This window comes from Podarcis filfolensis (assembly GCF_964270895.1).
Source record: "Podarcis filfolensis genome assembly, chromosome: 4".
NCBI classification, from domain to species: Eukaryota; Metazoa; Chordata; class Lepidosauria; order Squamata; family Lacertidae; genus Podarcis; species Podarcis filfolensis.
In genome coordinates, this window is record NC_139607.1 from 104,485,466 (window position 1) to 104,510,479 (window position 25,014).

General features: G+C 54.1%; 2 protein-coding genes across 6 annotated transcripts in view; one reads left to right on the forward strand and one right to left on the reverse strand.

Annotated features, from left to right (window-relative positions):
- Nucleotides 1–25,014, forward strand: part of TIMM10B (translocase of inner mitochondrial membrane 10B) — a 270,934-nt gene that overhangs the window by 155,232 nt on the left and 90,688 nt on the right. The gene's annotated exons all lie outside the window — the stretch shown is intronic.
- APBB1 (amyloid beta precursor protein binding family B member 1) lies at nt 1,327–22,749 on the reverse strand. Of its 4 annotated transcripts, none has more exons than XM_083609872.1 (15): nt 22,676–22,749; nt 21,581–21,673; nt 20,002–20,630; nt 14,571–14,752; nt 10,818–10,877; nt 10,630–10,715; nt 9,101–9,164; nt 7,119–7,256; nt 6,784–6,911; nt 5,901–6,015; nt 5,326–5,410; nt 3,868–3,951; nt 3,441–3,556; nt 3,177–3,353; nt 1,327–2,004 (listed from the first exon to the last, which is right to left on the reverse strand). In XM_083609872.1, the coding sequence occupies exons 3-15, from the start codon at nt 20,582–20,584 to the stop codon at nt 1,837–1,839; spliced, it is 1,986 nt and encodes a 661-aa protein (XP_083465998.1). In that variant the 5' UTR covers nt 20,585–20,630; nt 21,581–21,673; nt 22,676–22,749; the 3' UTR covers nt 1,327–1,836. The 4 variants fall into 4 exon arrangements, with proteins under 4 accessions (XP_083465998.1, XP_083465999.1, XP_083465997.1 ...); XM_083609873.1 differs by having other exon boundaries at nt 21,581–21,666; nt 22,676–22,739; XM_083609871.1 differs by having other exon boundaries at nt 3,177–3,556; nt 21,581–21,666; nt 22,676–22,740.

The following is a 25,014-nucleotide window of genomic DNA, read 5'->3' on the forward strand; positions in this document are numbered from 1 at the left end:
GAACTGGACAAAGGAAGGTGGCAATGATCTATCTCCACACCAGGTCTGAAGACTACACACATGAAAAGGATTTTATATTCTTAAAAGTAAAAGAGGTGCAAGAGAACTGGAAAAGTCAGCTGTGAGAATGGGCTAACATCCAGAGAAGGATGAAGAGGAGATTAAAGAAGAATAAAGTGGCGACATCAGAAAGTAATGGACATATGTTTGCAACAGGAGCAGGAAACCTAATTTTCAAAAGAAAATGTGTTAAATTTAAATAATTTAGACAGGTTTGTATGTATTTAGAAAACCAATAAAAAATATAATACAAATTCTAGCCTTACGAGTAGGGCTGGGAGATGCTTGCTTTTCAACATCCTCATATATCGCCATCTGAACCTCAAGATATTGCAATGCCAGGAAAGTGGAAAGGCGTCAGTTGCCTCTGCCCTCGGTCGTCAGCCAGGTGGGCAGACGGCGTCAATGTGCTGGGCAGGAGCATCGGCCGGGATGGCACACGGCTCTGCGCACGCCAGCATGGCGCCACGGCGCTCTGCCAATGCCTGTGGAGCTGCCAGTCACGGCTCATGCCAACCATCGCCTCTCCTGGCGCCAGCGGTAACTGGGAGCACCGGGCAAGGTTCCCTCCTGCCTGGGTGCAGCTCCCACCCACTGCAGTTGCCAGTGGGCGATTACCAGTGACCGCAGCGCCCCAGAGATGGGGAGGAGGAGGAGCTGGGGCCGCTCCCACCGCAGGGACTCCCAGGACGCGGGCATGCCTCCGTTGCGCGGCCTGGCACAAGGGAGGAGGCAGTCCAGTTGCGTGGCCAGAGAGGGCAGAGAAGGCGCAGGCAGGCCCCCCTCACATCTTGGGCCCTCGAGGCCACTGCCTGAGGGGGCCAGCATCGGGCAGCCTTGCAGGGAGCAAGCTGAGGAGGTTGCGTGCCAAATGCTGGCCACCTCCAGGAGTGCAGCGCATGGGAGGCGAGCAGGGATTTGCAATTCTGGAATCATTATTGAGATCTGAACTCCAAACCAGTTTTGGGCAATGTATTGATACATCGCCCAGCTCTACTAATTTTGTCAGCTTCTCTCCGGCTGCCACTCCCTCCCCTGAAAAGCGCCAAATTTGAACCCGAACCCTTTACTCATGAGCAAGTTGCTCCGTTCCCTGGGATCCCTGCAGCGTCCTTTTCTGAACCTTCTCCAACTCCAGCTTGACATGAGGTGACCAGAACGGTGCCCAGAACCCCAGATGCAGTCTCACCAGGGATCTCCAGGAGGACATGGTCGTGCCGGGGGGGCCCTCCCTCTGCCCCCCCCCCATTGCAAGAAGGAGCCACATCAGGGGAACCAAGTTTATTAAGTTTTAGTACAACACAGAGATCTCTTCTTATAGCAGAGACGGCCGGGGCCTCCACTCCCCCCCCCATGAGGGCCTCCGTCCGCTGGGGCCACCCCTGGGGAGACACAGCAATGGTGCCCCCCACTAGGGCAGGGACCCCCAAATACACCCCAGCCTCCACTTTCATATCCTATTAAAAGCAGCAGCTTAAGATCAGGTGCCCCGACTTGGGGGGGGGGTGAGGCCGCAGCTGCCCCCCCAGGAGAGCGCCCTAGATATGTGCATCCCGCTCGCTCCCCCCGGCAGCTCACGTCAGGGAGCCACAGCGTTCCTCTCTCACACACTCGCACTCGCGCCTCATAAATACGCACCTCGCACACTCGCTCTCCCCAAAGGGGGGTCTGGGGGGACAAGAGCTGCCGGGCTGATGGGGGGGCCGACCTCATCCGACAGGGGCCCCCGTGCGGACCCTCCTGCTGGCCCCCGCAGCGGGCCTGGCGAGGGGGCGCTCACGGCGTCTGGGCCCCCTGGCGCTTGGGCTTGAGGCTCCCCAGCAAGGTCTGCACCCCCTTCCGGACGGTGGAGCCCACGCGGCGGGCCACGGAGTCGGCCGGGGGGGCCGGCAGGCAGGAGCTGGTGGTCTGGGGCCGGGCGTCCAAGCACTTCTGGTAGCGCAGCTGCAAGAGAGGAAGCGGGTGGCAGTCCAACGGCGAGGGGGTGGGCTGGGTGACCCCTGGGGGGCCCTCCAACTCGGCAGTTTGAGGATCCGAAGGGCAGTGAAGGCGGCGGCAACCGAGCCCCCCACTTCCCCCCCAGTCCCTGCCCGCCCAGGACCTCCTGCCCCCCACAGGGTGCATGGCAAAAATGCAGCCAGAGGGGTCACCTGTGGGATGTAACCCACTGGAGCAGTCAAGTACAACATTCCTTGTTTTGCTAGAGGGGACATGCAGGGGATGTTGGTCCAGCCAGGCAAACTTCCTGTTCCACCTGGCTGCAGCATCCTTCCGTGCGTGTGCCCAGGTGGGTCAGGGGTGCTCAACCTTTATTCAAAGAGGACCAGATTTGATGAAGTGAACATGCCTGAGGGCTGACCAAAGTTGTTGAGGATGGAAGTTTACCCCAAAGTTTTTAGTTGCTGAGCTTTCTTTAGGACTTTACCCCAGGACATATACTGCCACGGGGGCTGGATTAAATTGACCGGCGGGCCATGAGTAAACTTCTTTTTGTTACTTATGAACCAGACTGGGGTGTCTTTATTCTTTTAGGAGGGGATCAAAGGGGTCTTGCCAGGAATAATAGAACTTAAGAGATTCTAATACATGGGTAGGCAAACTAAGGCCCAGGGGCCGGATCCGGCCCAGTCACCTTCTCAATCCGGCCCGCAGACGGTCCGGGAATCAGCGTGTTTTTACATGAGTGGAATGTGTGCTTTTATTTCAAATGCATCTCTAGGTTCTTTGTGTGGCATAGGAACTCATTCATTTTTCGTCTTCAAAATATAGTCCGGCCCCCCACAAGGTCTGAGGGACGGTGGACAGCCCCCCTGCTGAAAACGTTTGCTGACCCATTGTACATAGCTATCAACTTTCCCCTTTTTTTCAGGGAAATTTCCTTATTCCAAATAGGATTCCTCATGGGAAAAGTTGACAGCTATGCTGTTGTAACAAGTCTGCAACCAGCTTCCTCTTGTGTAACAGGGAATACATTCTGCTGAGTGAAGAATCTTGCTAGCGTGAGTTAGGAAGGATAATATTAATCTATTCTGCCCTGCCACCCACAACATTCCCACAAGCTGGGGATGATGCCAGCTGCCGCCAGGCCTGATATTGAATTATGGGGGGGCACCTACCATGCAGGCGGCCTGGACGGCCTCGCTCAGGCCGGCAGCGTTGGGCTCGCACCAGACCATGTGGCAGCGGAAGTTTCCCGGGGCGGCAGCCATGATGAAGGCAAAGGTGCGGACGTCCCGCCCGATGCCCATGAAGGACAGGAAACGCACTCTGCACTCGCACAGCACCCCCTCCGTCTGGGGAGAAAAGCGGGGGGGGTCAGGCCTTGCCATCTTCCTCCCCCTCCCCCCTCCGCTCCCCCCGGAGACCAGGGGCGCACTCACCTGTTGGTGGGTGAGGGTGAGGGTGGCAGGGGCCACGCTGACCTGGGCAGGGGTCCACTGCTCTCTGGCCCCCTCTGCCAGCGCCACGTCCAGGGCGGCATTGAGGACGTCCATGCCTGGTGGGGGAGGCAGGGAGGTTGGCAAGCAGGACCCGAGCCCCCCAGGTGGGGCAGGCCAAGGGCTACACAGCAGCACCCACTGGGGGGGGCACCAGCCCCTAGAGGAATAACCCCTTGTCCTAAACAGGGATCGAACCTGCTAGCTTCTCCCCATTTTGTGCTCACAGCCCCTCTGTGAGGTCGGCTAGGCTGAGAGTGCCCGGCCCTCCAGGTCCCGCCCAGTGAGATTCCTGGTCGAGGATTCAAACCCGGATCTCTCCCTGGTCCTGGCCAGCCCCGCCAGAGCGGCTCCCCCGCCCCCTCCTTACCCACAGGCTTGGCCACAATGACGCTCCCCAAGTAGAAGACCTGGAACCGCTGCACAGATTCGCTTTTGGGGGCTGGAAACTCAACTGGGGGGGAGAAGAGAGGAAGCGGCCATGAGAGGCGAAAAAACACACATCTGGGGCCCCTGGGGGGCAGAACTCGTGCCTGGAAGTGAGCCTGGGGCACAAGCCCCCCCCGGGTCCCCTTTGCCCAAGAGGTGCCAGTTTGGCTGGGGGGGCACAGCTCCTTGACCCCCCCAAAGGTGTCCTGGGCAAATCCCTTCGACAGCAACTGCAGGGGAGACCTGGGGTTCCTTTTAGGGTGGAGGGTTTGTGCGATATTTGGGCATTTAATTTTGGCAGAAGCAGAACCAGGGCTTGCTCTTCCAAATGAAGCTTGCTGGATCTTTCTGGGGATGCCAACACAGGTGTCCAAAGCCTGGGCCTCATCCTGGCAGCACAGGCTTGGAACAGGGTTGCCAAACACCCCTATTTCCCCGGACATTTCTTCTTTGTCAAACATCAAATCGCCATCCGGGTGGATTTTTTAACATTTTGCAAAATATCATGGCCTTTATTTTCATTTTTGGTACCCTTTCTCCTTCCTGGGGCTGCTCAGCCTCGCCTTGTCTGGAGATGCAGCGTCTCGTGAGCAAGGAGGCCGCAGGCAGCCAAGGGAAGGAGGGGTGAGCGACAGAGACACAGGATTTTGGGGGGGGGCGCCCTGAATGGATCTCACAAAATGTTGGAGGGTATGTCATTTTCATTTTTAATAACCATTATTAAATATTTCAATACACCTGTTATCTTTTACTGCACACACACTTAATGAATACTCTTTTTCTTTTCTCCCCCACCTACAAAAGTGTCTTTTTTACTCTTCGGAATATGGCCACCCTAACTTGTATCCCAACGGGAACCAGCCCAAAATTGGACCATTTCTCACTCTGCAAAAGAGCTGTCATGGAGAAAATCTGAGGCTTCAATGAGGACTAGAACCTCCAGGCACCTTTAATAGGATTCCTTCATGACATATACCGTATTTTCCCATGTATGAGACGTCCTCAGGTATAAGACGACCCCTATTTTTTGACCCCAAAATTTAGAAATAAATAATTGCAACATTCCATGTATAAGACGACCTCCAATTTCAAACTTAAAAAATTGGGGGGGGGGATTTATACACGGAAAAATACAGTGTGTTTCCAAGGCAACCCTTGTCCCAAGCCTGGGGAACCCAGAACCAGACTTGATAAATCAGAGAAGACTGATACTCTTTAGCAGGACTCTGTTATTTTCACCCAAATGCAACCGGACCCATTTGGCGTGTCTATTTTGAACTTTTTCGTCTTTTAATGTTCACCTGTTGTTATAACTGTTCTCTGTTCTTTATATATTATAAAATGAAAACAGTGGCCAGAATACTCCCCCTGGCCTGTCCCCCCCCATCGCCAAAGCTACCTTGGAAAGGGATGTCCACCATCTTGGAGTGGTCGAGGGACAGCCCGTTCAGGGGGGGCCGGGCGTTCCGCCGCTCCGTCATGATCTAGAATGGCAGAACAATTGCAGGGTTCAAAGGGGTCCCGTGGGTCATCTAGCCCAACCCGCAACAATGCAGGAATCGCAGAGCAAAAGGAGGGTCAGCAGGGGGGACCTGAACACAGATTCCCCCCCCCCAGCACTGCATGAAGGAAGAGCAGCAGAAAACCCCTTCGGGGGCACAGAGCTGAAGCCCACCCCCACCCCCTGGCCACCTGGCTTGCTTGGCAATGAGGTCTAGAAACCTGCTTTTTGCATTTTAAACGAGGAAGAGGAGCCTCGGAGCGCTACGTTCTGCCAGGTCCTGGGCTTTTCCTGCAGGAGCTCAGGGGGGGGGCAAGGGTGATTCCTCCGCCCCCTCAACCCACATGCCCTTCCTCGGGGGGGGGTGGCCCATGAGCAGGGGGGGTCCCATGAGCCCTGTCCGGGGGGGGGGGGGGCTCTTGCTCTGGAGCTAAAGGGGGTGGGTATCATGGGGGGGGGGTTTCAGGCGTCACCTTGGAGCAGATCTCATGGAGGCCAGTGGCAATGTCCTTGGCTGGGGAGTCGCAGCGGAAGACATGGCACTTCAGCATCTGGGCCAGCTGGTCCCGGGCCACGTAAGCAAAATCCCTGGGGGGGGGGGACACACACACACAGTTGGGGGGGGTTCTTATTTATCATGTCTCTCATTCGCTTTGCACCAAAAGAGTCTTAAAGCCCCCTGACATTACGAAACACAACCACATAAAACCAGTTAAAAATTAGAATGCCCCCCCCAAAAAAACACACTCATGAATGGGCATGGAGGGAAGTTTCCCCCTGGTGAACCTCTCTGGGGAGAGTATTCTGCAAGGGGGCACCACAGAGAAGGCCCTGTTCTTGTGGCGCCTCTTGGGGGTTAAGATGGCAGCACGGGGGGGTGGCTCTGGCTTTCCCAACGAGGTCACCCCCACCCCCACCCCCTGGCAAAGCAGGGTGCTCCCCCCACCCCCATAAAAAAGGATCCCTTTCAAAGATGAGCAGGCAGGGGTCAAGGGGGGCTGCCACTTTCAACTGTTCACAATGCAATGTTTTTTGGGGTGGGGGGTAAGAAGAGGGGTGCTCAAGAAGAACTGAAAGGAAGGGGTGTTTTCTGGGCAGAGCTACCTACCTCTCCCTGGATCCCCAAGGGGAGCAAGTGCGGAAGAGAAGAGAGCAGTCAAAGTTAGGCAGGTGGGGGCGGGCAGAATCTGGAGGCAGTGGGGAAGCCCCACCCCACCCCCCTCCCTTGCAGGGGGTGAGCTATAGGACCCTCAGGGGCCCCTTCTAGGATCCCATGCCCAAGCAGCTGGCCGGCCAACTCGGGGCCAGAGGAAAGGGACCCTTCCCTGCCCCCCTCCCCACAGCGGGCCCCCCTACCTTCCGCTGTCCCTCCCGACCCCCCAGACGCGGATGGTGACGACGGGCTGGCTGTGCAGGACCAGCTGCTCCTCGGGGTCCAGCAGCTTCAGGGTCTCGTTCTCCAAGACCAGGAGCATCGCCTTGCCCTGCGGGGAGGGGGGAGGGGGGTCACAGCTGCACAGAGGCCCCTTCCCCAACAGGAACCCCCCCCCCTGCAGCCCTACAGGCATTGTGGGCAGAGGAGGGGGCACCCAAGACTCATCCAAACCACCCCTCTTCTCCTCCGCCCGGTGAAGGCTGCCCCCGCCCACATTTGCAGCCCTAGGGATCTCCCCCCCCTCAGCAGGACTCACCTCCTCCCAGGAGCCCCCCAGATCCGGGTTCTGCCCCGCCAGCTGCCGGATGCAGTTGTTGACGGCCACGCTACTCCTGCCCAGGGTCAGCTCCTCCTCAGACATCTCCACCCAGCCCAGGGAGCGGACCGAGAAGCACTGTGGGGGGGGGACAGAGGCAAGCTGGGTCAAGTGGGCCCCCCCAGGGAAGTCTCCCAGCCCAGTGCAGCAACTTGGGCCCCAGATTATGGGTGCCCAGTGACATCCAAGAGGTAACATGATGTCATGGCATTGTGACATCATCTCCTGGTGACAGGGGAGCCCTTGGGGGTCACGTTGGGGGCCTGACAAGACCTCCGACGTGACTTCCAGTTTCTCCTCTTCAGTTTTTACAAATAACTTTCACATTCAAATATAATTAATTTTATACATAAACAGGATTCTCTGAATCCTTCGACTTCCCTCTGCTCCCCCAAGATTTCCAATCAGTGCCTGATTTATGTATAAGCTAAACAAGCTATAGTTTAGGGGGCCCCTCTCTTGGGGGTCCCCCAAAATATACTTCTTCGTAATTGTATTTCTGTTTAGCAATTCCTTTGATAAAATACATATTTTGTTCTGCACAAATGGCTTGAGATACCTATTAGGTCCCTAAATTACCATCTAGCATATATTCAACACAAAAAACAGCGGCAATTTATTGTTGACAAAGGACAGCTGGACATAGAAAGGGCCCCAATCCCTTCCGGAGCTGAGGGCCACATCAAACCAAAATCCGGCCCTGTTTCCATAGTATTACATTATACACTGCATCTTATATTAATATTCAAATTTCCATTTATAACCCCAGAATTATTACCTTACAAGTGTTATATTAATCCTGCTAACTGAGTACAGTGATCCCTAAGATAATCTATAAATTTCCCCCATTCCTTAATAAATCTCTTATCTTCTTGGTTTCTGATTCTCCCTGCCCATTTTGCCCTTTCGGCAGAGTCCATCATCTGGACGATTCATTCTTCTCTGCTTGCAACCTTGTCCTCCTTTCATGGAAGGAAGACAAGGCGACTTCCAGTTTCTACCGGAAGCTGCTTCCGAGGCTCAGGCAGAAGCTGCGTTGGAGCCCTGGCCTGTGGGGGCTCTGGCACTGGCCCCCAGGACCCCCGAGAGGTGCCCCAACCCATTGCCCCAACCTCTCCCAAACCTGAGACCAGGGCTATCTTAAGGATATGCGGTGCCAGGGTGCAAAGATCTGCCCACGCCCTCCCCCAGGTTGCCCAGAGTTGTTAACCTTTTCTTAGGGGGGAACCCCAAAGTTGTTGACACGTCAGAGCTGTCCTGGCCAGCCACTTCACCACCATCCACAGAGGAGCCCGAGGCAGTGGTGGCGGTGGGCCGGGCACCTGGGGGGGCAGCAAGCAGAGCCCAGTGCAAAAGCAAAAGTCGAGCCCAAGGCGGACGTGGCAGCAACTGAGCGAAGCCGGGCGCCTCGTGTGAGCAGCGTGCGCTGGGGGGGCCTTTCAACAGCCCACCAATCCCAGGCACACAGGAGGACGGAGCCAGCCGGCTGCCTCAGTGCCTTGCTTGCCCACAGCAGAAGAGCTGCGGTGTTCGGACGGGCTCTGCTCCACTCGGCAGCAGCTGTCGGCTCTTCCCAATCGCCAGACTCCAAATCTCGGCCTCAGACTCTCGGCCTGGCGCCCCTGAGAGTCGGGCGCCCAGGTGCCCTGCACCCCTAGTGCTTATGGGTAAGACAGCCTGAGTATATTATGCAATGGGTATAATAAGGATTTGTTTAAAGGTGATAAAATGGAAACTTAATAACTATTTTTTAAAGAAATAGTCTGGTTTTCTGTTGGCCTGCTGCAGCTGGTGCCCCCCCCTTAGTGCCATAGGAAGAGAGGGGCCCCCTTTCCTCTTCCCACCCCCAAATGCCCTAAGGCCAAGAGCAGACCCTTCCCCGTCCCATGGCTGGGACCCCCCCCCCGGCAAGCCCACCTTACCTTGGACCCCTGGGAGACGCCCAGGAACTGCTCCTCTTCCTCGCCCCCCTCTTCCAGGGAAGACCTGGGGAAAGGAAGCGGCAAAGTCAGGGTCACAGTTGGAGCCAGAGGCGGCAGAGGACACGGCAGGCTTCCTTGGGGCATGTGCAGAGCGCCTTTCGCTGACCGGGGAACAATGGGGCCCAGACACACAGGGAAAGCAGCTGCCTGAACTGGACCTCCAAGTCCCTTGGAAAGTGGGGGGAGAAGGAGCTGCCGGAGCCCAGAGCAGCCGGGGGGGGAGTTTGCCACAGGCCAGACCCCCCGACTGCACCCCATTTTGCAAGGAAGGAGCCTCAGTCCCCGTTGGGAGTTGCGCCCCATAGACCAGGGGTCCAGAAAGTGGGGGGTAAGATTACTTGGGGGGAGCTGAGAGGAAGGGGAGCTCTGGAGACATAAATGGCATCCCTGGGTCAAGTTCATCCATTTGGCTTAATTAAACTGAATCGTTTAAATTTTATTCTACAGTGGTCCCTTGGTTCTCAAAGGCTTTGGTACTGAAACAACTTGGAACCCAAACACTGCAAACCCGGAAGTAAGTGTTCCAGTTTGCAAACTTTTTTCAGAAGCCGAACATGCTCCGTTTTGAGTGTTACGCTGAGGTCTGTCTGTTTTTGCTATTTATTTTGCATTTTCGTGGCTCTTTTTTGCTTTGTTTTTGTGACTGTGTGGAACCCAGCTCAGCTACTGATTGACTGATTGTGTGACTGCGGTACATTGTTTATTGCTTTCATTTTTCATTTTATCTATCTCGTTAGATAGAAAAAAATCATGTTAAATTGCTGTTTTAGGGCTCATTTTTAAAAGTATTCATTTTGCATTACAGAGGTACCTCTAGATACGAATTTAATTTGTTCTGGGGGTCTATGCGCACCCTGAAAAATCTGTATCCAGAGGTGCCGCTTCTGCACTTGTGTGTGGCATGTAAAGTGCTTCTGCAAATTGGCGCGGAGTGAAACCTGGAAAAATACCGTATTTTTTGCTCTATAAGACTCACTTTTTCCCTCCTAAAAAGTATGGGGAAATGTGTGTGCGTCGAGTGAATGCAGGCTGCGCAGCTATGACTGAAGCCAGAACAGCAAGAGGGATTGCTGCTTTCACTGCGCAGCGATCCCTCTTGCTGTTCTGGCTTCTGAGATTCAGAATGTTTTTTTTCTTGTTTTCCTCCTCCAAAAACTAGGTGCGTCTTGTGGTCTGGTGCGTCTTATAGAGCAAAAAATACGGTACTTCCTGGTTTGCCACGTTCGTAACCTGAAGGTTACATTTCCAGAGAGGTACGTAACCCGAGGTTCCACTGTACTTTCTATGGGAAAGCGCATCTTGGTTTTGGAACGGACTTCTGAAACGGATCAAGTTTGAGAACCAAGGTCCCACTGCATATAAATGTGCACTCAATTGTCCCTGTTCTGAATCGTGTCGCGTTATCTTCTTAGTGGGTCGTGCAAACAGTGAATCTTCCCTCCTGGGGGGCCCCCTTCCGCCCCACTCACCAGTTGCCGGGGGACCCCAAGCACAAGCCAAGCGTGCCCTTCTTGTCCTCCTGGGGCTCTGGGACCCCCTCTTCCGACGGGACGTCCTGCAGAGAGCACAGCGGAAAAGGGGACACCGTGAGAAAGGAGCCCCCCAGGTCAGCCCCACCCCCTCCCTCACCCCCTCGCCCCCCCATCCAGCCTCTCACCTTCCAGAAGGCAGCGGCTTCCTCCGAGGGCTCAGCCTGCCCAAACTCCATCCAGGTGAGCTGCAAAGGTGCAGGGGGGGTCAGGTGAGGAAGAACAGTCCCTCTCTGCCCCTCTTCGCTCAGCACAAGCAAAGGGAGGGGTCTATGGGGCTGCCCCACCACCGGCAGGTGAGTTTACTTGCTCCCCCCCCCAAAGAAGTTCTCAAACATCCTTGAGAGGGCTGAGGATTACTCTAAGATACAGATATGTTAGACCTGGAAGGACGTGATAATAGGTTTGGTTAGCATGCGTGTCTATGGTATAATAAAGGGAAAGTATCATATTTTTCCATGTATATGACTAGGGTTTTTTTACAAAAAAATTAGGTTTAAAATTAGGGCTCGTCTTATACACGGGTAGTGCTGAGCCAGTGTTTTCTTAATTTGGAGCCCCCCCAAATAGGGAGCGTCTTATACACAGAAAAATACGGTACATAAAGAATTCCATAATCATTTAATTAGGAGATCACTTTTTAAAGTATGGGGAAAACACAAAGGTTTATTAGAACAAAAGACTGTTGTCTCCAACAGAAGCAACCTCAATTAAAAAAACAAATAGGGAAGAAAAATGGCTACATCTAGAGGTCTGTTAACAGAAACAGAGGGAAAATTAAAGCTGAAGGATCTTGAAGAGATGAGAGATTATGTACATGATTGGTTGCAATATTGTCAATTAAATGAGGTCTTTAAAGAAGATAAAAAGAAAGGATTTAGCTATACTTCAGATTCCAAGGGGAAATTATAGGAAATAATACTAAATTGTTGAAGAAGATGTATAATTATTATTAGAGTGGGAAACCAAGGATGAAGAGGTTAAATGAGTATTGATTAAGTGGGCACAAGATTTATTGTGGTGAATATAGAATTGTAAAACTTAATAAAAATTATTTTTTAAAAAAAGTTTTATAGTTTTATAGACTACTTTTTAGATGCTGTGGTTGGGGTTTGGTGGGGAGTCATTTAACTCCCCCCCCCCCCCGTTCCTGGTTTCAACAGATGTCAAATGGTAAAAGTGAAAATGAACAAAAAGAACTTTGAAAAAGAAGAAGAGAGAACGACTCTGCGAGGTGCAGAGGTTGGGGGTCGGCCTGTCAGGGCTGCTTCAGCTGCCATCCCTGCATTGCTGGGGTGAGACTAGAGGACCTTTGGGGACCCTTTGGCAGATCTCCGCTTCTACAGAAGCAGCCCAGAGCAAGTGCAGCACAAAGGAAGTGCCCCCCCACACCCAAAGTCCCCTCAATTTACCCTCAACACCATCATAACTTTCTTATTTATCGGCCACCCATTCATCCGGGTTTCCCAGCCACTCCCAACAGAATATTAAAAGCTCAGTTAAACACCAGCCATGCCGAGCTGCCCTCTTTGGGTCTCCTGCCAGGGGAGGGAAGCGGGTGGGGCCAGCATCATTTGCTTAATCATTTGCTCATAATTAAAGCTTCTGTTTGTTGTTTGATTTTGATTTTCCTCTGGTTTACGTGGTGAGAAATAGTTTTTCTCAAAAAAAACAACAGCCAACCCCATCCCCACCGCCCAGGGCTGCACAGGGACTGTGGGCGTATTGTCCTGCTGTTTTGATTTACTTATTTAGTTCCTCTTGTCCTGTATTTTATTCTGCCAGCTGCCCTGAGACCTCACAATGAAGGCTGGTATACAAATCTAACAAATAAATACGTAATATTGAAAGGGGCTTTAAAAACGGCTCGAGCGCAGAATCGGCAGGCCTCCCGAGGAGGAGAGCCATCGACTGAAAGTGCGGCGTGAGGCATGACTCTAACGTCTCACCGCAGATGAAACTGATCTGCAGAAAATGCAACGTGGAAAAAGAGACAATGCGTGTATTTTTGTCAACTAAGAAATTTTTCATAAAAATATATTTTAAGAAAAGAAAAAGTGTCACAAGCAAGCCCCTATACCCCCCCTTAGGAATTATAATTATGAATTACTATGAATTATTATTTTATTTAGTATTCTATCTCATATTTATTAAAATTGTAAGCTGCCCTAGACCTGCAGTGCTTAAACTGAGCCTGGGAAAGAGCTCAGTGCCAGATTTACGTCTAAGGTATACAAGCGATAGCTTAAGAACCCACTCTCTGGGCAGGGGCGAAGGAAGGAGAACCGGCCCCCGGTGCAGGATGTTGGGGCAAACCGCCCAGCGTGCATGCATGCACACCACTACATACGGTGCATGCATGTACTTCTACGTGTCACGGATGTGTGTGCCGTACGGACGGTGGCGGGATCCTCTGCTTACGGCAGTGGCGGAGGGATCCTGCCGCCGTCCATAAGGCACTCAAGTGGCGCCACACATGCACCACACGTACAGCATATATGCACGCGCCGCCGGGCGGTTTGCCGACAGTGATGCTCAAGTGCCGTATGGGCGGCAGCGGATGGTGCAGCCTCGAGCGGAGGATCCTCCGCATGCAGTTGCAGCGGCGCGATGGGCAAGTCCCCCTGGGGGTGGCTTCTTGTCACCCCCTCAGAGATGGCACCTGGGGAGGACCACCCCCCTTCCTCCACCACTGTCTCTTGGGGGCCCCCAAAAAATGTAAAGGGGAAAAAACCTGGATGTCCAAAATATAAGATATAAAACCTATATGCAGCAACCGTGTTTTGTGCTGTGTAGGCTCCTAGGATGTAAGTCGGGCATGTCCAAAGTCTGTTTCAGGGGCCTAATCCGGCTTGCTGGCCAGTTTAATCCGGCCCCTGTGGAAGTTTATTTCCTGGGGTAAAAGCCTCAAAAAAACCTCAACAACTTCAACTTTAACAACTCATGGCCCTTCACTTCATCAGATCTGGCCCTCTTTGAAAAAAGTTTGGACACCACTGATGTAAGTCATGAGCCCCGCCTGCTTGCCTGCTCCCTCAAATATCACTGCTTTGCTCAATTCTATATCAATTACTTTGATAAAATGCAGTGGTACCTCTAGATACGAACGGGATCCTTTCCGGAGCCCCGTTCGCATCTAGAGGTAAACGTAACTAGCGATGGCGTGTCTGCGCATGCGTGCGTCGCTTTTCACCACTTCTGCGCATGCGTGTGACATCATTTTGAGCATCTGCACATGCGCAAGCGGCGAAACCCAGAAGTAACGCGCTCCGTTACTTCCGGGTTGCCAAGGAACGCAACTCGAACGCACTCAACTCGAAGCATATTTAACCCGAGGTATGACTATACCGTATTTTTCGCTCTATAAGACGCACCCGACCATAAGACACACCTAGTTTTAGAGGAGGAGAACAAGGGGAAAAAAATATTCTCTCCCTCTCTGCGCAGCGCCTCTCCAGCAAAGCGAAGTCAGGAGAGCAAGAGGGGTCGGTGCGCACCGCCCCCTCTTGCTCTCCAGGCTTCAGCGAAAGCAACGGGAAGGCTCCAGAGCGCAGCGGCTTCCCGTTGCTTTTGCTGAAGCCACGGAGCCTGCATTTGCTCCATAAGACGCACACACATTTCCCCTTACTTTTTTGGAGGGGAAAAGTGCATCTTATAGAGCGAAAAATACGGTACATCTTTTGTGATGTGCAAATGGCTTGAGATCCCTGTGAGCTCCTGCAATGACCACCTAGCAAATATTCAACACAAAAAACAGTGACCATTTCTTATGGGCAAAGGAGAGCTGGACACGGAAAGGGCCCCCTTCCCTTCTGGAGCTGAGGGCCGCCTCCAAGCTCCATCCGGCCCCGGCTGGTCTTCTGCTCCAGACTCCCCCTCACCTGCCTCTCCTTGGAGGGGGTGTTTCCCGCGGAGTCGCTGCCCCCGCCCCCCGAGGGGGGCTCCCACTGGGTGGTGCCGGTCGGGATGTGCCAGTAATAGGTCCCGGACGTGTCTTGAACCCGCATCCATCCGGCCGGGAGGTCGGAGTCCGTCTCCAGCGAGTTGCACAGCCAGAAGGAATCTGCAGAGAGAGAGGGGCGAGTCAGCTCTGGGCATTTCTGCTGGGTATATTAGAGTAAGATATACCCAAAGACAATAAAATTTTATTTATTTAACGTGGAAGGTACTGTGTCATTAAATCTAAAAAGAAAGGTTTGGACAACAGGCCAGATTGGAAGATTGGAATGGAGTCAGGGAAAGCTGCGAAGGCAAATAGACAGTTGGAAATATATATATATACACAAAGAAAGCTGTAATCGACGGGCGAAAGGATGTATGATTTATAACATGATTGAGAATTGTAGAGCCAGTGACAGAGAACTTTAAAGCGTTAAAATCGGGATGTGAAAAATATGAAAACAAGAAGGAGAGGCAGGACTGAAGATCTGGAGATATGCTTCAGAGGTCCAGACTATGGGGAGCCCCCAAAAAGTGATAATTACAATTTGGTCTTTTTTTTATTTTAGTTTCTTGCTTTAGTTGGATTATGATTGGATATGTTGATTGGCTGTTTTTTATTGGAAAATTAATAAAAATGATTTTTTAAAAAAAGAAGAAATTATTTATTTATGTGTGCAACAACAGCGGCTAGAATCTTATTAGCCCAAAGATGGAAAAGTGATGAAATACCAATGAAAGAACATCGGCAAGAAAAGTTGATGGAAGACGCAGAAATGGCAAAGTTAAGGGAGAAACTCAAAAAGAAGGACAAGAATGACTTCAAAAAAGATTGAGAACCTTTTATGATGTATATGCAGAAACGATGCATTGAAACAAACTCACTTGCAGGATTTGAGTAATACACTTACAATAGAAAATACAAATATGGAGTAAAAAAAAAAGGGTATATAAAAGTATAAGCAGAAGAACTAAATATGTTCTAAACCAGGGAAGGAGGTTGGGGTCATGGGGGGCGGGGTTAATTGAAATTGTAAAATGTAATTTGAATGTTTGATTATGTTAAAATTTCTTCATTTTTTTTTAAAAAAGGAAAGGGGTCTGCCTGCCCCCACCTGCCCCACCCAAAACGGAGGCAGCGCACTGGGGTGAAGCAGCCGGGGGGGAGGGCAGATAGAACCCCCACCCCAATCCCCGGGATCTGGCCCCCTCGGCCTCCCAGCCGCCTGCCAGCCGATCTCCACCCCACAGGGAAGGGGTCAGGGAACGGCAGAGGGGGCCCCGGGGTCATCTAGCCCAACCCCTGCAAGGCAGGACTCCCAACGGCTGGGCGGCTGATCTGTCCCGGTTTCTCAAGCTGAGATTCCCGCATTGCCTGGGGTTGGACTGGATGACCGCTGGGGCCCCTTCTGACTCTGCAATTCTATCTAGAGCCCCAGCGCTGGAGTTTGTTTTCTCTTCCGATAAGTGCTTTTTTCTGTTAAAAAAATGTTTAGGGGTACTCCTTCAAGGGCAGCCCCGCACAGAGCAGATTACAGTAGTCAAGCCTGGAGATGACCGTCGCATGGATCACTGTTGCCAGGTCGGGGCGGGAAAGGTAAGGGACCAACTGCTTGATGTGGCAAAGGTGGGACAATGTCGCCTTGGCTGTTGCTGTAACCTGCGCCTCCATGGAAAGGGAGGCATCAAGAATGCCGCGGCGAGACTCCTTACGGGGTCCTCGCTGCGAGATCACATTCACCCGGTGCTGTACCAGCTGCACTGGCTCCCGGTGGAGCACAGGATCAGGTTTAAGGTGCTGGTTTTAACCTTTAAAGCCCTATACGGCCTAGGACCCTCGTACCTACGGGACCGCCTCTCCTGGTATGTCCCACAGAGAAACTTACGGTCTTCAAACAAAAACATCCTGAAGGTCCCAGGCCACAGAGAGGTTAGGCTGGCCTCAACTAGAGCCAGGGCTTTTTCGGCTGTGGCTCCGATCTGGTGGAACGCTCTGTCATAAGAGACTAGGGCCCTGCGGGACTTGACATCTTTCCGCAGGGCCTGCAAGACAGAGCTGTTCTGCCTGGCCTTTGGCCAGGGCACAGCCTGACCCCTTATATGGCATTTGGTATATACCTTAAATATCCCCTTGGCTTTTTTGCTGGCCCACGTAGGACCAGCATGGATAGCTGCCTCGGGTGAATATCTGATGTTTCCTCCCTTTATGGTCTTGATTTATGGGCTACTACTAAAATGAGGTTGCATTTCAAGCCATATTTTAATTAACTGTTGTTGTTTTTTCCTGTTACTTTTTATTGTAATTTATATTTGATGTTAGCTGCCCTGAGCCCAGTCCTGGCTGGGGAGGGTGGGGTATAAATAAAAATTTATTATTATTATTATTATTATTAATCCATTCTGGAAGTCTGTTCCAAAACGAAAGTGTTTCAAAACTAAGACACACTTTCCCATAGAAAGGAATGCAAAATGAATTAATCCGTTCTAGACTTTTAAAAACAACCCCTATAACAGCAATTTAATATGAATTGTACTATCTAACGAGACCCTTGATCCCTAAAATGAAAGCAATAATCAATGTACTGTACTATAAAATAAACAAGACAGTATTGTAGATGATAAAAATTAAAATTAATTTTTCATCTGCTCTGATGATAGTCATTGGATGGGGGGCTTTGAAACATTTCTGCAGTCATGCAATCCATCAATCAGTAGCTGACCTGGGTTCTGCACAGTCGCAAAAACAAATTAAACTAAAAAGCCTCAGAAACAAAAATACAAAATAAATAGCAAAAACAAAAGCGCCAAACTTAATCCGTTCTGGAAGTCCATTTGACTTCTGAAATGTTCGGAAACCAAGGCGCAGCTTCTGATTGGTGCAGGCACCCCGGAAACAATAGCCGACAGCTGCGTCGGACCTTCGGCTTCCAAAAAACGTTCAAAAAACTTCTGGGTTTTTGGAGTTTGGGAGCCAAGGTGCCACTGCACTGAAATACTGCCCCTCAACGAGGCCAAACTTAGATGCACAAAATGTTTCGGGGGAAATGTTCCAGGAAAGAAGGACTGCTTCCGACTTTCTGCCTGCTCCCCGCCTACCTTTAATTCCTAATAAAGTCCCTTCCTTTGACTGCCAGAGAGGGAGTGGTTGCCAACTTTTTTGGGTGGGGGGAGGTAGATGTTTTAAATTTGGGTACAAGCACAGAACGAAGCTTGAGCTGTGATTCCCCCCTTATTGGGGGAGTTGCACTAGATGACCCCCGGGTCCTGGGGGGGCAGTGCCTGCTGCTCTAGGACAGGGAGGTCCCGAGGAGTCTCCCCGTCTGCCTTGCCCCCCCTCCTCACAGGCCTGTAAATTGGGCCTCCCCCCGCCTGCCAGCCAGTCCCTCCCCTGGAGCCCCCTCCCCACTGCTCACCCTGGCTAGGGCTCCGCATGGCTCCTGTCCCCGCTGGGGGGCTGCATCCAGCTCCAACGCCTGCTCCCTTTGTGCCCCGGAGGGCTGGTGTCGCCGGCTGCCCCCCCCCCCGCCTGCTCCTGGGCGGGTGTCCCAAGGCACCCACTGACATCACGGCTGCCAAGGCAAGAAGCGTCGCCAAGGCACCCTGCTCCCTGGTGGGGGGGAGGACAACAGCCAGATGCCAGGCAGGGGGGGCTGTGAAGCAGTAAACGCCGCTGGCTCAGAGCTGAGCTCTGCCCCCCCCAAGACCAAGGAAGCAGGGAGTCCAGCGGCAGCCCCCTGCCCACCCCCCACTATAGGGGTGCAAATATCCAGAGTGTGGGGGTCAGGTGGGATTGCTATGAGGAATTATGAAAAATGAAGCAAGCCACTGTGTCCGCGATGGAAGCATCACGTTGACTGGGTTTAATTCATTGAGAGTGGTTTCTGATCGAATCCCGCAAGCCTCTCCACCTCTGCCATTTGCGTTCTCTACACCTGACAGGCACGTAGAAGCATTCTGAACACAGGCCAGTTGCTTCTCAGGCATCCTGGGTCAGAAAGGTAGAAGGTAGCTTTGATGTTGTTTAATCTTAAGACAGATCTTAAGGGCCAGGAAGAGAGTTCACAAGGAGATGGTAAATTCTGCCATCCTGCCTCTCTTGTTTATGACCTCCCTGGTTTTGCTGAAAGCATTCCTCCTTTTATTTCTGTTTTATTGACTCTGAACTACAGATGTATGTAGTTTCTTTGTGGTTAAAAGAATTTCTTCTGATCTGACTTTATCCCACGTGGGGTTTTGAAATGCTCAGAGGGAGCCTGATTGGTTCTTACGAACACAGTGTAAAAAGTTCTTTTGTGAATAAAACGACCTGGGCCAAGGGGGGGGGAGGATTATTATTGACACTCCTCCCAGAGCCTTGCTGGTCAAGCCTCGTGTGTATTCTAGTAATCAGAGTCCAATCCTTCCTTGCTTTGGGAACGCTACAGCCCACCCCATGGAAAAACAGGAGCTGGGGGGGGAATCAGGGAGCCCCAGTGGGCAAGCCCCCCCCCCTCGCTGCCTTGGCATCAACTTGGCCCTGGCTGTGGCCATGAGAGACCTCCCTCTCCCCACCTGCCTCAAATCAGAGCCCCCCCCCCCAGGAGAACTGTAGAGGGGGAGGGGACTCCAAAGGTCATCCAGCCCGACCCCTGCAAGGCAGGATTCGTAACGATAGCATTCTGCGTGGGGGGGGCAGCTCTGTCTCCACAGCCCCCCCTCCCTCTGAGCTGCCCTTGGAGCCAGACACCATCTCTTAGCCTAGCCTGTCTCACCGGGCTGTTGTTCTTATTTATTAAATTCCCATTTACATCTAAATTTGGATTTAAATCCATTTGTTGTTGTGAGGAGAAAACCAGGAAAACCACGTACAGTGGATGCTCAGGTTGCGAACGTGATCCGTGAGGGATGCATGTTCGCAACCCACAGCATCCGCAACTCACAGTGGCGCATCTGCGCACACACGAGTTGCGATTCAGCCCTTCTGCGCATGTGCAAAGTGCAATTTAGCGCTTCTGCGCATGTGTGGCTGCCGAAACCCAGAAGTAACCTGCTCTGGTACTTCCGGCCCTTAACCCAAAAAAAACGCAACCTAAAGCATCTGTAACCCGAGGTATGACTGTACTTGAGCACCTTGAGAAAAAGACAGTATATAAACATTTTTAAAACCCTAGAATCCTAGAAGGGACCCCAAGGGTCATCCAGTCTAACCCTCTGCAAGGCAGGAATCTTTTGAACCCATGACCCTGAGCCCTCCCCTCCTGGGCATCTCCTGCCAGTCAGAGTGGGCAATAGGGAGCCGTCCCGCCTGCCTTGGCACGGCCGGGGTCCGGCTTCAGGAACCCCCAGGCCCCTTCTGGGTCTCCAGCGAGGGGCCCTTGGCCCTTGGCCCCCTACCTGCTTCATCGGGGGAGCTGCCGGCGGGGCTGCCCTGGCTGAGGGTGGCCCAGCTGGAGTCCTCGTCGCTGGCGGTGCTGTGGCGCATGCCAAAGAGGAGGCTGGCGCTGCGGCCCTGATCCCCCCGCGGAGGAGCCCTCTCCGAGCTCTGCTCCTCCGACTCGGTGGCCGGCTCGCTCTGGACGGGTGTGGAGTCCTCTTCCTCCTCCTCCTCCTCCTCCTCTTCTTCTTCCTCCTCCTCATCTTCCTCCTCCTCCTCTCGCTGGGCGTCCCCCGTCAGCGGGATGAGGAGGGCGCTCAGCTCCTTGGTGGGGGGGCTGAGCTCATTGCGGTTCTGGTCGCGGCCCCTCTCGGCCGCCTGGCGCAGCTGGTTCTGCCCGTCCTTCACCCACTTGGTGTTGGAGGGGGGCTCCTCCGCGCTGGGGGAGCAGCCCAGGACCCCCTGCAGCTCGGCGCAGGTGTAGGTGCAGTGGCCCTTGCGGGGCAGGATCGGGCCCACGGCGGGAGCCACCAGGCCCAGGCTCAGGCCCAGGCAGCTGTTGTCGTTGGCCAAGTCGCCCCTCTTGCTCAGGGAGCCCGACATGGCGCTGGGGGTCCCGTGGGGGGCAGGAAAGGAGATGGCGGGAGCCCTGGGAAGGAGGGAAGGAAGGAAGGAAGGAAGGAAGGAGAGAGAGAGAGAGAGAGAGAGAGAGAGAGGAGCCTCTTAGGCGCTCAGCCCCACTCTGGCACCCTCACAGTGTCCAAGCATGGGCCCCAAAGGGAAACCCACAACAAGCAGGATCCCAGCACAAGAGCAACTCCCTCCTCCAGTGGCAGGTAGTTCTGCAGGTTAACAATGTCCTCTGCAAAGCAGCGATTCTGGTCTCCTCCACTGCCACCCCCCCCCCCTCTCCGGAGAGCCTAATACCAGATCCCTGGAGGTTGTCTGCTCTAACTCTCAGGGGAAAGGGAAAGGCACTCTGCACATGCTCCGCAGAATTCCATCACACACTCCAGGAAATCAACAACTATCTGACTTGCAGAAGACATCTGAAGGCAGCCCTGTTTAGGGAAGTTTTGAATGTTTGATGTTTTGTCGCTATTATTATTATTATTATTATTATTATTATTATTATTATTCTGTTGGGAGCAGCCCAGAGTGGCTGGAGAAACCCAGCCAGATGGGCAGGGTATAATTTTTATTATTATTATTATAGCTGATCGTGGTAAGGAAACACATTTCCCAGCCGCCACAAGGCCTTCACTGTGCCAGCATTAAGCCACAAGGCCTGGCATTCAGAAAATAGAATAATAATAATAATAATAATAATATCCAGAGATCTCAGGGCAGTGTTTGAGAGCTCGATTTCAGAAAAAAAGCTGGAATTGTTTGTTGAAAAGGGTGTCTTTGTTAGCAGGGAAGGTGACATTTTGGCATCGCAGTCCTGGCATCCCCAGAACAGCCTGCCTTCAAAGTTTTGCCCCCAGCTCTAATGGGCCGAGGCACTTTGCACATGCTCTATGCCACTCTTTCCTGACCCCTGCAACTGCTCCCCCCTGCCCTAAGCCCAGCGGTCTCTGCCCACCCCCTTGGACTTACCTGTCGTGGGCCGGAGAGAGAGAAGAGCGGGCAACTACATGCTTTGGGTGGCACAAAACGGGCAGCGGCCAGGAGAGGGTCTGCCCCTAGAGCCTGGAGGCAGAAAAGGCGCAACTCAGCTGAGGCAGCAGAAGGGGGTCTCCCAGAAGCAGCAGCCCCCTCCCACCCCAAGACCCTTCAGCCCCAGAGCCTGGCAAAGCGCCCTGGAAAACCGCAGCCCCCACTGCCCTGCCCCACAGAACCCCCTAATTCATCAGAGCACCCCCCCTAGTTCGCCACCTTCCACAAGCCCCCTGGGACCCCCCTTGAACCCACCAAGCGCTGGGGGGGCTCAGGGCCTGGAGGGGGGTCTCTGCAGGGGGCAGGACCAGGGCAGCACCCCCCCCCCCACTGCCCACTCCTCTCTAGTTGTGACCAGGGGGCATCCACAGGCCCTTTGGGGGGGCGGCCAGAAATGAGTGGTTGGATTGAGAGGGAGTCCATCCAGGCCAGCTGGCTCCTGTTCCGGGGGGGGGGCGCTTTGGCCTCTCCCCGCCCCCCCCTCCGTGCCAGCCGGGCACCAGCCCCACATCCTCCCCGCCTGCTCAAATCCCCATCCAAGGCCTCTCCTGGAAGGGAGATGGAAATGGAGGGGGTTTGGCGCAGCTTCCCTGGCAGGTGTGCCCCCCCCCCGTCTGCTCCTAGCCGGCCCTGCTGGACAAGGAGACGGGGGGCGTCCTCTCCCGCCCCCGGTGCCAAGAGTCGGGGGGCGCGAGGGCGGAGAAGGGAGCCGGGAGAAGGATGGAGCCCCCCCCGCGCGCCCTTCCCGGGGGGTCGGGCATCCCCGGCCGTCATCGTGCAGCCCCCCACCCCTCCCCGCGAGGCCAGAGCCATTGGGGGGCGCAGAATCTGCTCCCGATGCCCCTGGGGGTCCCTTTGTGGGAAGGGTCTCCTTGACGGAGGGGGCCAGGCACCCTCTCCCTCCCCGCCCAGGCATCCCGGACCACCGGCGCCCCCGCAGCCCCCTCCCCACCGTGCACCCCCTCCCGAGGGGGGGGGCTCCGTTGTCCCTAGCGACCCCCTCCCCTCTTTTTTCTCCCTCTTGCATCGCGGTACCTGCAGCAGCGCGGCGCCTGCGTGAGGATGGAGACGGGGCGGCCGGGGGGGGGGAGGGAGGGAGGGAGAGAACCGGGGGGGGGGAGGCGTCGTTTCCGTTTCCGAGCCCGCCGAGCCCCGCCCGCTAGCAGGGAGGGGGGAGCCTCGAGGGGCTCCTGGGGGGAGGGAGGGACCGGGGCTCGTCGGGCGGGGGTCACTTGCAGGGGTCCCCCCCCCCGTCCGCGGGCTCCGGAAGCAAATCCTGCGCAACGGGGGCCGCGCCTGAAGCTGGCTTCCCGGCGCGGGGGGGGGGGCAGCCGGCTCAGCGCGGGGGTCTCCGACGGGGCGCCCCTCCGAGTTTCCCACCCCCGCGCTGATGCGCCCCGCCCGGCGGAGACCCCAGAGGGGCGGGGGGCGCCTGACCCATCTGGGAGGGGGCAGTGCCAGCTGGGCACCCCGCTCGCCTCATCCGGGTCTCTGGCGACGGGAGATGCCACCTTCGGCGGCTCCCTCTCCCCATCTCCCGCGGGGGGAGAGGGTCGCCCTGGGGGGCGCCTGGAAATCCGACACGGACGGAGCTCCCCCCCCCCCGGCCTGCCGTGACCTTGGGCGCTTGGGCACGGACAGCGCCCCCCGTTTCGCTTGATTTTCTGGACACTGGGCATCAGTTTGGGTGGACGGCTTTGCCCTTCCATCCTTTATCCTCCTGGGAGCGAGCGTGGGTCTCCCAACACCCCCTCCCCATTTAATCCCCCCCCACAGCCCCGTAAGGCAGGCTGGGTTCTTGCCAGGCACTCCCTGACTCTGAAGGTCATCCAGCGAGCCTCGTTCCCCAGTGGGGAGACTCGAACCCAGGACCCCCGGGTTGGCCCAGCCGGATGCTCTAACCGCGAAGCCATTAGGAAGGGCGATGCTGAACATTTGTAAGGTGCAATTGGTGCCCAGCTCAGGTGTGGCAGCCCTGAAAAAGGCCAATTCCCTGCTACGGATCGTTAGGAAAGGAATAGGAAATAAAACCAGTAATATCATGAATGTGTCACACAAATAACAACAACAACAACAACAACAACAACAACAACAACAACAACAACAACAACAACAACAATTTATTATTTATACCCTGCCCATCTGGCTGAGTCTCCCCAGCCACTCTAGGCGGCTCCCAATCAAGTGTTAAAAACAATACAGCATTAAATATAAAAACTTCCCTAAACAGGGATGCCTTCAGATGTCTTTTAAAGAAAAGATAGCTGATTATTTCCTTCACATCTGAAGGGAGGGCGTTCCACAGGGTGGGTGCCACTACCGAGAAGGCCCTCTGTTTGGTTCCCTGTAACCTCACTTCTCGCAATGAGGGAACCACCAGAAGGCCCAAATCTGTGGTGAGACCACATGTGGGGCAGCCCCAGTTGCCTCACTTCCAAAAAGGATATTATAGGGCTGGACAAGGTTCAGAAAAGAGCAGGCCAAACGATCCAGGGGTGGAGTGACTCCCCTGGGAAGAAACGCTGGAGAATTGGGGACTTTTTAAAAAGTAAGACGTGTCGCTGGTTGGTTGGCACCCGCCTGTCTCGTGACCCCAGGGAAGAGCCTTTGGGCAGGAAGTCAGACGATTGGGACCTGCTGTGGCTGTTGAAACCAAGAGAGGAGAGACATGTTTTGTTGCAGCTGGGGCAGGTCAAAGGATCCTAGAACTGTAGAGCTGGAAGGGACCCCAGGGGCAGTGGCGTAGCGTGGGGGATGCAGGGGGGGCCGGCCGCACCGGGCGCAACATCTGAGGGTTAGGGTTAGGGAGCGCAAATCCACGGGTTAGGGGGCGCAAATCCACAGGTTAGGGGGCACAAATTACTTGCCTTGCCCCGGGTGCTGACAACCCACGCTATGCCACTGCCCAGGGGTAATCTAAACCCCCTGCAATGCAGGAATCTCAACTCAATCAAGAAGAAGAAGGAGGAGGAGGAGGAGGAGGAGGAGAAGGAGAAGAAGAAGAAGAAGGAAGTTATTTATACCCTGCCCGTCAGGTTGGGCTTCCCCAGCCACTCTGGGTGGCTTCTAACAGAATATTAAAAACACAATAAAACTTCAAACATTGAAATCTTCCCTAAACAGGGCTGCCTTCAGATGTCTTCTAAAAGTCAGATAGTTGTTTATTTCCTTGACATCTGATGGGAGGGCGTTCCACAGGGCGGGCGCCACCACCGAGAAGGCCCTCTGCCTGCTTCCCCTGCATGGCAGGTGGCCATCCAAGCTCTGCTTAACAACCTCCAAGGAAGGGGTCCGGTTGTGCTGCTGCAGATGCCCCCCCCCAGGCTGCTCCTCCAGGGCCATCCCTCCTCTGTCACTGCCAGGGATGCCCAACC